At 40.3% G+C, this 14,327-nt stretch overlaps 1 protein-coding gene across 4 annotated transcripts in view; it reads left to right on the forward strand.

The window, feature by feature from the left end:
• The first annotated feature begins 1,530 nt into the window (after positions 1–1,530).
• Positions 1,531–14,327, forward strand: part of dctn1a (dynactin 1a) — a 22,761-nt gene continuing 9,964 nt past the window's right edge. For 2 of the 4 annotated variants that reach the window (XM_077588964.1, XM_077588965.1), the window contains exons 1-18: positions 1,531–1,658; positions 3,295–3,489; positions 4,724–4,805; positions 4,881–4,912; positions 4,974–5,009; positions 6,283–6,306; positions 6,523–6,660; positions 8,567–8,764; positions 8,829–9,033; positions 9,099–9,177; positions 11,019–11,178; positions 11,243–11,347; positions 11,425–11,616; positions 11,680–11,796; positions 13,477–13,629; positions 13,692–13,852; positions 13,921–14,089; positions 14,169–14,237. In XM_077588964.1, the coding sequence (XP_077445090.1) occupies positions 1,584–1,658; positions 3,295–3,489; positions 4,724–4,805; positions 4,881–4,912; positions 4,974–5,009; positions 6,283–6,306; positions 6,523–6,660; positions 8,567–8,764; positions 8,829–9,033; positions 9,099–9,177; positions 11,019–11,178; positions 11,243–11,347; positions 11,425–11,616; positions 11,680–11,796; positions 13,477–13,629; positions 13,692–13,852; positions 13,921–14,089; positions 14,169–14,237 (2,190 nt within the window). In that variant the 5' untranslated portion in view covers positions 1,531–1,583. The remainder of the gene's footprint in view (positions 1,659–3,294; positions 3,490–4,723; positions 4,806–4,880; positions 4,913–4,973; positions 5,010–6,282; positions 6,307–6,522; positions 6,661–8,566; positions 8,765–8,828; positions 9,034–9,098; positions 9,178–11,018; positions 11,179–11,242; positions 11,348–11,424; positions 11,617–11,679; positions 11,797–13,476; positions 13,630–13,691; positions 13,853–13,920; positions 14,090–14,168; positions 14,238–14,327) is intronic. The other 2 variants (XM_077588966.1, XM_077588967.1) reach the window with 2 other exon arrangements.

Raw genomic sequence — 14,327 nt, forward strand, 5'->3', positions numbered from 1 at the left:
AGTCAACGGCGTGTATACTTTGAAATGACTATAAATCACTCAATTTACGATGTTTAATAAATCAAATGCATCCTTGAAAATAATTTTTTTTTTAAATTTCTACTTCCAGACTGAATCCTACAACAAGCTCTGTATAATATGTGGTTAAATGTGTGTTGTGTGTTGTTCCAGACCAGAAGAGGGCAGTAACGTATACTAAACCCTTCAAATAAACGAAGAACAAAAAAATCAATAGAAGAAGAGCAGGGGAAGAATAAGACCAGGAAAACATAGCAAGGGCGTCTTCAATCATCATTTCCGAAGCAGGTACAAACAAATATTGCATTTTAAATCTAAAATATACGATTTCAACTCAATCTCCACGTCAATATCCCGATCTCGTCATTCCGAAAAGCCGAAAATTTCAATGAGTTATGACATTGCAATCATACAGACCGACAAAACGGGCCTAATGATAAAAATGAAATAAAATATGCAATATTTTTATGCAGATGATAGTTAGGGTTCACTAAATTCATGATTTAATCGTGGATTCCTAGCATCTTTCAGAATCGCGAACCAAAAATGACAACATTTGAAACACCACCCAATAATTAATAATTCTCATTTCCGTTAATGTTATAAAATGATGTTAAGTGCAATTTCCTCCTTTCTTAATCATGAGTGACTATTTTTTATTGTAGTGTTTTTTAAATATTTTATAATATAAATTTATTTAAAATGTGACAAAATACAATGCAAATTGATTTTTTTAAATAAAGTATTTAACTCCTTGTATGCCAATTAATGTTCAATTTAAATGTCCAATCCATTTTGACTGGGCGGGGCTATCGATAATTAATTCATTGCAGCCAATGAGAAGTGAGTGCCAAGTAAGGGTTAAAAAAATAAATCTAAAAATATGAAAACTATCGTCCCTCCCTCTTGTCCATTTCAGTGTAGAAATTTCACGATGAGCTACTTGGCCCTTACTTTTAAAACATATTTTTTTCCATTAAAAGGATAATCTTTTAAAAGTAAAGAATATTTTTAGTTAGGTTTATTTTGGAAACTATTTTGTATTTTTCATTTTTTTCTTTTAACCATGGCTTTGAACAGGAGACATTCTTACACGCCCCTGGTAAGTAACTTATGTTAAAAAAAATATAAATATATAAATCTAATTTAAAATTTAAAATTCAGATACAACATGATTGATTCCCGTCGAGGCTACAATTGAATTTAAATGGTTAATAATACATATTTTTGCGTCTTTTTGCCTGTTCTTTTATGAAAACAAGCTTTTTTTTATATTCCGTTTTCACCCTGAAGGTAATTATTGAGTTTTCTTGTCCTGTTTAGTTTTCAATGGGCGCCTTTGTGTGAGCTGGGGCAAGTAAAAAAAAAAATTAAACAGCTTACGGGGGTCTGCGACATGTGACTGAAATTCCTCATTACATTTATTCTTCTTAACCCAACTGAAAATAAATAAAATATTATGCCACTTACCTCTTCAAATGATTTTTTTTCATTCGTTTTTGTATCCAATTCATTCTAAACTGATTTTTTTTCCATACGTCTAATCCTTCCTCTCAATTCCCACAATGCATCAGCTGACCAGCCCACTGATAACCAGGATGAGCAGCGGGGGAGCCTTGACTAGTGGAAAACCTATAAAGGTAAATTTACAACAGTGCTAGAAAAGAGTTTAAAGCATACCTTGACATACGAGTGTCCCAATATACGAGAAATTTGAGATACGAGGAAAATTCCGAGCTAATTTTTGCCTTGTGTTACTAGACAAAGTGTAAAAAAAATATACGAGCACACTAGATGCTTCTTGATGGACTTGAAAGCAAAGCAAATATCTTAAAAAGACAAGCGAAACCATTCAAAGCCTTCAATGATTTTAAAAAACGCACTGGGATACGCTCGGTTCTGAGGCATGGAGAATAAGGACGTTCCGACTGTGAATTAAAACAATTAAAAATATGTTTTTCGCGTTTTATCGCCATCTCCCGGAATCCAAGTCAAAGCAATTCAAGAGTCCCTTGTAGATCTTCATTGCCAATTCAGATCAACAGTCTCGGCCTGGAACATGATGTCCTGTTCAGTCAATAGTCCTGAAAACAATTAACTGGCCTCGAAAGCAGCTGTGGGGGAAAGTGTCAAGCTTACTCGGTCCCAACATAAAGCACAAATTAATTTATAGCTTCATTACCTATTAAAATACTTAATCAACATATAGTAACATCCCAGAATAAACCCAACAATATTGGATTGGAAAAACATTTTTATTTGTTGTAATTCGCCATCTATTAACAAAGTAACAAATAACTACTGGTTTAATAGTACTAAAATTAGACGGAGAGACTTTTTGCACGGCAACACGCTCGTAACATAACATAAACAAATTTAAATGAACTTGATTACAATGTAGACACACTCATAAATAAGTTGATAGATCTGAAAATACAACTTCAGGAACAGGTTAAGAAAGAGTGAGATCAATTTAATAGGAAATAGGTTTATTACCGGACTGCAGGATAGGGAGAGAGCTCGAACAGCTGTGAAACGCTCACAGTCTGTTGTCCTTGCAACTCTCTCCCCGAATGAACAGTGGGTCAGTCTTTATATAGGCAAACATAGTATAGTATAGTTTCTATGACAACGACCAAACTTTGGCGAAGTCTGATTAATTAGTGTCTAGTCTAACCTTACACTAAACTTAATTCCAATTTTGTTTTACATTTTTATACCTTTCTTCTTCCGGGTTGGTTCTATTGGCCCCGCCTCCACCCTGACTTTCAGATGCAAACCTATCGAGGGTTGTTTGATTTTGTATTCCTTTCAAAATATTCTGAAAATGATGCACACAAATGCCCTCACAATAGGATAACGCACGACCATTTGCCAACAAGAAGTAGTATACTCCTCTCGTATTAGCGATCAAGCTCCGCCATTCGCACTGACTAACGGGAAGAAAAAAAACACTTAAAAAATGCAACAGGAGGGAGTTGTGTGCTCGTAATCAAAATTTGTCTCGTATCTCAAGATAAATATTTGCCTGAAATTTTACTCTCATCTCAAATTGCTTGTATGTTGAGGTATTACTGTACTTAGTTATTTTAAAAGGCAAAAATTGATTTGAGATACGAGTACGCCATTTGCACTGACTAACGGGGAAAAATGCCCTGAAAAAATTGCTCGTATGTCGAGGTATTACTGTCATGTAAAAATGTGATTCTGGACTTTTTTAGGGAAAAAAGTTGAGGGGGAAAATGAAATAATTGATCGAAATACCTTGCTTCCTAGGTTGGTTCTGTTGTGGAATTGGTGGGGAAAGGTCAACGAGGCACTGTCGCTTTTATCGGAGCGACCCTCTTTGCCACCGGGAAATGGGTGGGTGTCGTTCTTAACGAACCCAAAGGCAGGAATGACGGCACCGTGCAGGGGAAACGCTACTTCACCTGCGAGGATAACCATGGCGTCTTTGTGCGGAAAACTCAGGTTAGTAGATTGCAGTGGTGGGCCATCAGGGCCTTCAAGGCCTTCTCTGCTGGCCTAAGAAATATCTGAATCATATATTATATTTTGTCCATCAATACTTAAATATTAAATCATTCCAAATTGTCTGTTAGCTCCCCTTCATTGCTTTGCCTCCTGGTTGGACTGCTTCCTGATGTGTTTTCATATTGAAGCATTTAACCAATCACATTTCAGCCATTATTGGTTGCCAGGGTCATAAATCTGCCCCAAGGCCTTCACAAACAGTTCTGCAGGCTCTGCTGCATTAAAAAAGCGTTGATAAGACTGTTGCTTTAACCAATCAGATTTCGAGTTGGCAACACCACAATGCCTTCTCGCAGGCGTAAGGATACGTCATCGCTTTCACCAACTATGATTGGCTAGTAATAGCGTGGATTAGCCAGAGCTACCAAACTGTATCCGGAATGAGCTGCACAAGCAAAGAAATTGTGTTGATTTAAAGCCATTTTCAAGAAAAAAAAAGCTAGATATCATTAAGAAAGGTGGGACAACTCCAAAGCAAGCAAGCCTGTCACAACCGGGAACGAACATTTTCAGCACTAAATCGAATAAAAACGTATGCCAGAAAGCTATTTTCCATACGGACTTTTCCAGAAAAAAATGGACATCATTAAGAGAGGGCGGTCAACTCCGAAGCTAGCAAGCCTGTTACAGCCGGGAAAAGGGTGTGTGCGCCACTTTCAGTGCGCTAACTTAGCTGCACAAGCAAATATATTGTTGTGTTGATTTAAAGCCATTTTCAAGACGGACTATGCCGGAAATATGACAGGACAGGCTCGACTTTCAGCATTAGCTTCGATGGTGATAGAAAAGAAGGAAGAAAGAAAGGAGGATGGATATTATGTACAATTAAAAAGGATTTGTGCTGAGTAAAAGGCGATAGAAAAGAAGGAAGAAAGAAAGGAGGATGGATATTATGTACAATTAAAAAGGATTTGTGGTGAGTAAAATATGGCTATATTCCTAAATAATATTTCAATTGTGAGGTTATTATTGATTATTTTTTGTGTCGCAGTTGTAGCTGCAGTAGAGGTTTTATAGCCTTAAAATAGTTTTTGCTGAAGGCGTCACTAGGAAATACACGGACCGCCACTGGTAGATTGGCCCGAATATAAGACGACCCTCTCTTTTTCAAGACTCACGTTTGGACATAAAGACCTTTTGAACACCAAGTTTGATTTTTACACATGTGCAGATTCAGCTGGTCGACGACGACTCCGCCCCAACCTCTCCTGACACCCCCGAAACGGGCGCTTCCAGGATCCCAAGACAAAAAGGTGACCGTTTATCCCGCGTTTTCAATCTCGGGGTTAAAAAATAAATAAATATGAGATGTTATTTTGTTCCTTTAGATATTCCTGACACCTCCAAAACGTCCAAACAGGTAAGCAGTCGTTATTTAGCGTAAGTGGTTATAACTACAATCCGAGGTTTCTTTTTCCCAGTCTCAACTTTATCAGATACCCGTAAGCGCTAAAAAGGTAGTCATCTATCTTGTTTTTTTTCCTCTTGCGGGATTTAAACATTTCAATCTTTTCATTGTAGAACTACGCACTAAGCTTAACATTTTTTTTGTTGGGTGTATTCTGTTTTTCATGTGCATGTTTTGTTGCATTTTATGTCAAGACGTGCCTGTTACTGCTTCTTCTAACACTTAGCTAGCGTTGGCACAAATGCATGGTGTAGCATGTCAATGTTCTTCACTTTTCAAAACCATTAACTTCTAATACAGTGGTACCTCGAGATACGAGCTTAATGCGTTCCAGGACTGAGCTCGTATGTCGATTTACTTGTAACTCAAATGACCGTTTCCCATTGAAATGAACTAAAAACAAATGAATTTGTTCTAACCCTCTGAAAAAACACCAAAAACAGGATATTGGATTGGAAAAACATTTTTGTTTATTCTAATTCGCCATCTATTAACAAAGTAACAAATAAGTAGTGGTTTAATAGTATTAAAATGTGTTTAATCCTACTAAAATGAGACTTTTTGAACGGCAACACGCTCGTAACATAACATAAACAAATTTAAACGAACTTGGATTACGATGCAGACTCAAAACTATGTTTAATCTAACCTTACACTAAACTTAATTCTAATTTTGTTTTACATTTTTATACCTTTGTTCTCCCGGGTTGACTCTATTGGCCCCACCTCCACCCTGACTTTCATACGCAACCTATCGAGGATTGTTTGAGTTTGTATTCCTTTCAAAATAGTCCGAAAATGATGCACACAAATAGGATAACGCACGACCACTTGCCAACGAGAAGTAGTATACTCCTCTCGTATTAGCGATTGATCCGCCATGCGCACTGACTAACGGGAAAAAACACTGAAAAAATGCAACGCTCCGCCCAGTGGTCGTAGAGACATTACACGAGGGAGTTGCAACCAGAAAGACATGATGTCAAATTGCTCGTATGTCGAGGTATGACTGTATAAACTGCATATTCCGGACTATAAGTCGCACTTTTTTCCATCGTTTGGCACTCATACTCAAGTGCTAGTTAGCCCTTTTTAGGTTATAGTTATCAGAAAAACTGCTATGTAGTTAGCCTGTTTATTTGCCAAGTATTACACTTGGTTTCTGATAAAAGAAAAAATGGACTCCTAAAAGTGTGACTTGTACTCCAGTACGACTTGTTTCTTTTTAACTATTCGTTGTGCAGTATTTGACTTACAGTCCGAAAAATACGGCTCTCACTATTTGCTATTCTCGTTGCTAACCCGTGTTCCCACTACTCCAGTCCTCTACCCGTCGTTTGGCCAAGGTGAGATCATGTTCAAAATTTATTTTTCCATGCGAACAATTCACTTTCCATGAAATAATGAACACGGAATCTCACCTTTTTTGTATCAGTCCGAAAACACGGGTGCTCGGTTCAAATATGGGTTTTAGGCTACTTGCTTAACTTGTTTTGAGGGCACACAATGGGTGAAATGTTGGTCCAAGTGAGGAAGATTAAATTTTCTTCACCGTTTGACAGGGATCTCGTGAGAATTTGTCTTCTGGCGATGTGAGTGAAGTGGGACTTGCGCCCCACCTGGGTGCGCACTCCATCACCCCTCAGCTTGGGTCACTACCAGAGGTTATGGCAATCTCGACCCCTGCGACTGCAAGCAAGGTGGGTCGTTTATCAACTATTTCTGAGAATTTGTGTACGTTAGTGTGTTTGTTTCCGTTAATATCGGACAAAATGGAGACAAAACCGTGCATCCGATTAGAATCCGGTTTTGGACAAACAATTGCAAATGTGTCGTATAGGATGTTACCAGGCTTGATTTTTGAATTTGGGCCCCGGTTTTTCAAAAAAATCGATTATTTCTGAGAATTTGTGTGTTTGTCCGTTAATATCGGACAAAATGAAGGCAACACCGTACATCCGATTTGAATGCGGTTTTGAACAAACAATTGCAAATGTGTCGTCTAGGATGTTACCACGCTCGATATTTTTGAATTTGGGCCCCAGTTTTTCCCAAAAATCGATTATTTCTAAATGTGTGTTTGTCCGTTAATATCTGACAAAATGGAGGCAACACCGTAAATCCGATTTGAATGCGGTTTTGAACAAACAATTGCAAATGTCTCGTCTAGGATGTTACCAGGCTTGCTTTTTGAATTTGGACCTCCGTTTTTGGAAAAAATTGATTATTTCCAAGAATGTGTTTTTGTCCATTAATATCGTACAAAATGGGGACAATACTGTAAATCCGATTTGAATGCGGTTTTGGACAAACAATTGCTAACGTGTCGTTATGGATGTTACCACGCTCAATTTTTTTTTTAATATGGGCCCCAGTTTTTCAAAAATCGATTATTTCTAAGAATGTGTGTGCGCGTTAATATCGGACAAAATCGAGACAACACCGTACATCCGATTTGAATGCGGTTTGGACAAACAATTGCAAATGTGTCGTATAGGATGTTGCCATGCTCGATATTTGTGAATTTGGGCCCCAGTTTTTCCCCAAAATCGGTTATTTCTAAATGTGTGTTTGTCCGTTAATATCGGACAAAATGGAGGCAACACCGTACATTCGATTTGAATGCGGTTTAGAACAAACAATTGCAAATGTACGGTTCTAGGATGTTACAATGCTAATTTTTTGAATTTGGGCCCCAGTTTTTTAAAGAATCAATTATTTCTGAGAATTTGCGTGTTTGTCCGTTAATATCGGACAAAATGGGGACAACACCGTAAAGCCAGCTGCCATGTAGAGTGACCTCGAGCTTGCTCGATCCCAAATTGAAATAAAGCTCCTATACATATTAATGATTAACATCCTAAAATAACCCCAACACATATAATGATTAATATTTCTTCGTTGTACGTTGTATATATAATAATACCCAAAATAACTCCAACAGCCAGGCTATAGTACTGCCAAGAGTACAGAGAAGGTGCTTTGGCTAAATGGGAACTACACAGTCACCTCTAGAGCCAGCCCTTGTTGTGTTGGAAATTTTTGGTACAAAATCTTGTCGTGGGGGAGGAGCTTTGTGATGGAAGATTTACAAGTCCTCTCGCCCAGATTTAAAACAATTACATTTATACAAGTTTATTTTTGAACGTTTAGTTTTGTGCTTAAATACTTATTTTGCTACTACCATGCAACTGTGATTAAAAACATTGTCTATACAAGGTTAAGGTTTGCTATATTTTCAATTGAAATGTATAACTATAATTTGAATCAGATTTTTGTTAAATTTTTGGGGTGATGTGTTAAACTTGATGTCTAGTTTTTCTAATTGCTGTTTTGTGCTCTGCATTTTCAGAAGAAAAAAATAATATTGAATATGTCTCTTAGTATTACTTGATTGCAAATGTTTAATAGTTTTAATTGTATGCTGGGAAGGTTATATATTTATTAACTTTTTTTTTACTTAATATAATTTGGATTTTTATTAAGTAATTTCACATTTAGACGCAAGTTCAATTTTTTGCCTAATGTAAATTCTCCAAGAAATAAGCATGGTAGAGCTTCTGCTCTTCCACAAAAGTTTCAATTTGAGCAACCTGCTGCTTCTAGGAGGACGAGTCTCTACGTGCGCAGGTCAAGGACCTCGAGGAGAAGCTGGAAACGCTGAAAACCAAGCGAGTGGAGGACAAGGCCAAGCTGAAGGAGCTGGAGAAGCATAAGATCCAACTAGAGCAACTTCATGAGTGGAAAACCAAGATGCAGGAGCAGCAGGCCGACCTCCAGAAACAACTGAAAGAAGCCAAGAGGGTAACTTCCAGGATGGTAGAATCTCTAGAAAAAGGGAAACTTGACCGTTTTTGTTCCTCGTCAGGAAGCACGTGATGCTCAGGAGGCAAAAGACCGCTACATGGAAGAAATGTCGGACACGGCCGACGCTATTGAGATGGCCACTCTGGATAAAGAGATGGCGGAAGAGCGAGCAGAGTCACTGCAGGTGGAGGTTGACACGTTGAAGGAGAAGGTAGAGGAGCTCTCCATGGACCTGGAGATCCTCAGACACGACATTTCAGAGAAAGGTCCGCCGCCAAAGCCGCGAACCGCAGGTTGACGTCCGGGTAACGTGGTTTCGTTGCTCTTGAAGGTTCAGATGGGGCTGCGTCCACGTACCATGTGAAACAGCTGGAGGAGCAGAACAGCAAACTTAAGGAGGCCTTGGTCCGGTGAGTCATTCCAAGATTTGAGGACAGTTTTTTAGTCTACTTTTCAATTTAAATAATCTACCACCGCTTTTTTCAGTAAATTGACCGAATTAAAAAAAAACTGCTTGTAAATACTATTTACCATCACCATATACCATCACCTTTTTATCATGCAGGGTTTTCTAGTGCTTTATAAGCCTGGTGGGTTGCCAGGCTTTTCTTCAAATATTTGACCCCCCCCCCCCCCCCCCCCCCCCCCAATGTCTTTTTTTTACCATTAATCGGTAAAATGAGCTAATAATTCAAGTCCAAATGTCCACCATTTCTGGAATCCTGCAACTGTTCCAAGAATGACTCTAGGTAAAATTCATTTTGGTTCGTCTTAAAATTTTAATCCTAGATCCCAAACTTTTTGTGTGTAGTGGACAATCATGTTGTGTTTTTTTAATGATAATTTACTGAAAATGTCCTTAAGACTTCATTTGGGACTCTTGTTGAAGGTTATAACCTTCAGCTCCATCTAGTTGGATGTATAATACTCCTCCCTATTACTACTACCACAGCTCCATCTAGATGTGGGCGTAGAATACAATCCACTACTACTACTACTACCACCACCACTGCCCCCACTAATACTATTACTACTACTATTACTACTACCACCACCACTGCCCCCACTAATACTATTACTAGTACTACTACTACTACTACCACCACCACTGCCCCCACTAATACTATTACTACTACTACTACTACCACTTCCATCACTAATACTATTACTACTACAACTACTACTACCACTGGCATCACTAATACTATTACTACTACAACTACTACCACCACTGGCATCACTAATACTATTACTACTACAACTACTATCACCACTGCCCCCACTAAAACTATTGGCGTGCAATTTTGTACTCTTTGAGCGTACCCCTTCCCTTTAATTAGCACTTTGTGAGGCTCTCAAGGTGAGATTTCAACAGAAAGCACATGGACTGCTTTAATTACTAGTTGTGAATTATTCTGTGAATTTTACACAACACTAGAGGATTGCTCATAATGAGTGTTAGGAATGTATGTTGTACCACTGCCACCACTAATACTATTACTACCACTACTACTACTACTACTACCACTGCCACCACTACTACTACCACCACCACCAACATCGCCACCACTAATACTATTACTACCACCACTACTGCTACAACTACCTGCGCCACCACTAATGCTATCACTACTACTACTACCACCACTACTGCTACAACTACCTGTGCCACCACTAATACTATTACTACTACTACCACTGCCACCACTAATACTATTACTACTACTACTACTACCACTGCCACCACTAATACTATTACTACCACCACTACTACTACTACAACCACCACCACCACTAATACTATTACTACCACTCTTACTACTACTACTACTACCACCGGCACCACTAATACTATTACTACCACCGCCACCACTAATACTATTACTACCACCGCCACCACTAATACTATTACTACCACTGCCACCACTACTACTACTACCACCGGCACCACTAATACTATTACTACCACTACTACTACTACTACCGCCACCACTACTACCACTAATACTATTACTACTACTACCACCATTGCCACCACTACCACCACTAATACTACTACCACTGCTACTAGTACTATGACTCCCACTGCCACTAGTACTCTTACTACTACCACTACCACTAACACCACTAGTACTGCATTTTACAATCCAGTGCACCTTAAAAATGAATCAAAATTTAATCTCAACCATTCATTGAAGGTGCGCCTTGTAGTGCAGGCAACACAGTACTTGACTTATACTTTGTTCCTCAGGATGCGTGACCTGTCTGCCTCTGAGAAACAGGAGCACGTGAAGCTGCAGAAGCAGATGGAGAAGAAAAACACTGAAATGGAGACCCTCAGGACTCAAAAGGAAAAACTGCAGGAGGAGCTCAAGCTGTCTGAAGACACCGTGGACGAACTCAAGGAGCAGGTGAAGCTCGCGCAGTGATGCCCAAACGTGTCAATACTTGGATGCTCACCCTGTTGGTTTTCAGGTGGATGCCGCTCTGGGATCCGAGGAGATGGTCGAGACTCTTACAGAGAGGAACCTCGATTTAGAGGAGAAAGTCCGAGAGCTGAGAGAAACCGTTACCGATCTGGTCAGTCTCGGCTTTGGGATGTAACTGCGACCCACCGCCATCCCGTGACAACCTATCAAATTTTCCAACGGTATTAGGAGGCGATCAATGAAATGAACGACGAGCTCCAGGAGAACGCCAGGGAGACGGAAATGGAACTCCGCGAGCAGGTGGATCTGAGCGGAGCAAAAGTTCGCGAAGCCGACAAGAGGGTGGAGGCCGCCCAGGAGACGGTGGCCGATTACCAGCAGACCATCAACAAATACCGAGAACTGACCAACAGACTGCAGGTGGGTGCGCCAAACGGTAGCCGATGACACATGCTCCCGGTCTTGACTGATTTTGCGCAACAGGAGGCCAACAAAGAGCTAATTACCCAGCAAAATGAAAGCAGCGAACAAGTTCAACAACCTGCCACCGAGCTGTTTGACTTCAAGATCAAGTTCGCCGAAACCAAGGCGTACGCTAAGGTAGGTGCACGACGATAATTCCCCAAAGCGCTACCGTATTTTCTCGCATATATGTCGTATTTGTCGCTCAAAAAAATGGTGACCCTAATTCGCGAGATTTCGATTATCACGCCCATGTTTGGTCTACATTAACGGCAATATTCAAGGGATTTCTGTACGCTGTATTTGTCGCTAAAGATGATGACTGAATTGAGGGTGCGGCTTATATGCGCACAGATGAGACTTGACATGAAACTGCAAGGTGACAAAGACGAAACGCCATAGCGCAATGCGGCCGATACGGTCATTTATTTCAAAATAGAGAAACGATAAACTGATAAAATGCTAATCAAAATTTATTTTGCTGTATGAATTAAAATAAAGAAAAAAATTAACCGTATCTTGTATAAAAAGTGAAAAAACTCACTTGTGCCTGCCATTGCTCGCCCAGGGCGCCGCCATCCCTAGGGATGACAAACTACACCGCTACTGGTTGTACTGGTCACATGACTTCCTTTTTTAATTTGTCGACGTGCAGGCAACAGCCTTCAAAATAACACATTTGTACTCCATATTAAAACCATGAATATGGAGGTGAAAATTGTGAATCAGGGGGCGGCTTATACGCGAGAAATTGTAAAAATTCAACGATTTTAAGGCAATTTAAAGGGCGCGGCTTATTTGTCGGGGCGGCTAACATGCGAGAAAATACCCTATTTTCACGACTATACGGCGCATCGTATTTTTAGCCGCAGTGTCAATAACAAGTGCTGTTTCTGTATTTTACACACAAAGGACGCACCGTTTTTATAGACGCAGCCAGGCATGGCAAAACATACACCAGCTTAAACATACACGCTACACCCACACGCTAAAACACGTTTTTAAAAAGGCAACATAAGCTTAAACTGAGTTCGGTTGTACTTTATTTAGCCATTTTACAATGTACTCACGTCATCATCACCCACAAATCCATCAAAGTTGCTTCGTAAAGCTGTGTTGATGCCGATCACCAGGCCGCAATCCATTCGCAAATAGTAGCTAGCTAGTAGCTAGCGTCCATGCTTCGTAAAGATGTGTTGATGCCGATCGCCAGGCCACAATCCATTCGCAAATAGTAGCTAGCTAGTAGCTAGCGTCCATGCTTCGTAAAGCTGTATTGATGCCGATCGCCAGGCCACAATCCATTCGCAAATAGTAGCTAGCTAATAGCTAGCGTCCATGCTTCGTAAAGCTGTGTTGATGCCGATCGCCTGGCCACAATCAATTGGGTGTATTGACAAAAGAACTATATATCCCATCAGTCACTGCGCAGTACTTTTTTCTACAGGAAAATAGTAGAGTCGGGGGCTGCTTGCCGTAGTTGTGAGAGCTGTAGAGGATGGTGTACCCTATCGACTGATTTATTTTATTTTATCATGATAATAATTTTAGTATTGGTCCATATATAAAGCGCACTGGATTATAAGGCGCCCTGTCTATTTTGGAAAAAAATTAAGACTTATGTGCGCCTTATAGTCGTGAAAATAGGGTACGTTTTTGTTTTGTTTTTTGCTCAAAAATTCCAAAAGGATAGGCAAACAACACCATGTTAGGAGAGGTTGCACCTAATCACCAATGAGAGAGGAGATAGGTTGGATTAGGGTGCGGCAGGGTGAGTACCTCCTCTTAATGCAATCTGTATGGTTCCGTGTCGTTCAGGCCATTGAGATGGAGCTGAGGAAAATGGAAGTGGCTCAGCTCAACCAGGAGGTGTCCCTTCTCAAATCCTTCATGCCGGACTCCTTCCTCCGCCACGGTGGCGACCACGACTGCATACTCGTGCTCCTGCTCATCCCCAGGATCATCTGCAAGGTTTGGCACCATTTCAAACGGTTGCTGTTTCCCAAAGGGTCCTAAACTTGTCCCCTCCGCAGGCGGAGCTCATCAGCAAACAGGCGCAGGAGAAATTTGATCTGAACGGGAACCTGGACCAAGGCGCGGCGCTCAAAGGACCTGCTGGAGAACAACGTAGTTTTGCGTCTGGCCTCGTTTACTCTCTCAGTTTACTGCAAGCCACGTTGCATAAATATGAACAGTAAGTCCAAAATCGAGGGGTCGAACCTTCAACGGAAGCCGTGACGTGGTCTCTCGTCCGATTTTTAGAGCTTTGAGCGATTGCTCGGTGGAGGTTTTCAAGCGGATGGGTACGCTGTACTCCGAAATGAGCTTTCACGAGCGCTCTCTGGATTATTTCATCAACCTGCTGCACAAAGACCAGTTGGATGAGACTGTTCAGGTGGAACCGTTGACCAAGGCTATCAAGTATTACCAGGTAACAGGAACTTGGCATGGAGCGGATTTTTTGAAAAGAACAGAACAAATGTCTAAGTCGATTTTGCTCTGCCGTTTAGCAATTGTACAGTGTTCATCTAGCTGACCAAAAAGAAGACTGCACCACACAACTGTCTGACCATATTAAGGTACCTCTTGGGATTCCTGACTTAATCTGGGAAATGATTTTAAAAGTACTTCAAGTGAGTAAATATGTGCCGCGTAGCATTTGTACGTTT

The sequence above is a fragment of the Stigmatopora argus genome, chromosome 20, assembly GCF_051989625.1.
Source record: "Stigmatopora argus isolate UIUO_Sarg chromosome 20, RoL_Sarg_1.0, whole genome shotgun sequence".
Taxonomy (NCBI): Eukaryota; Metazoa; Chordata; class Actinopteri; order Syngnathiformes; family Syngnathidae; genus Stigmatopora; species Stigmatopora argus.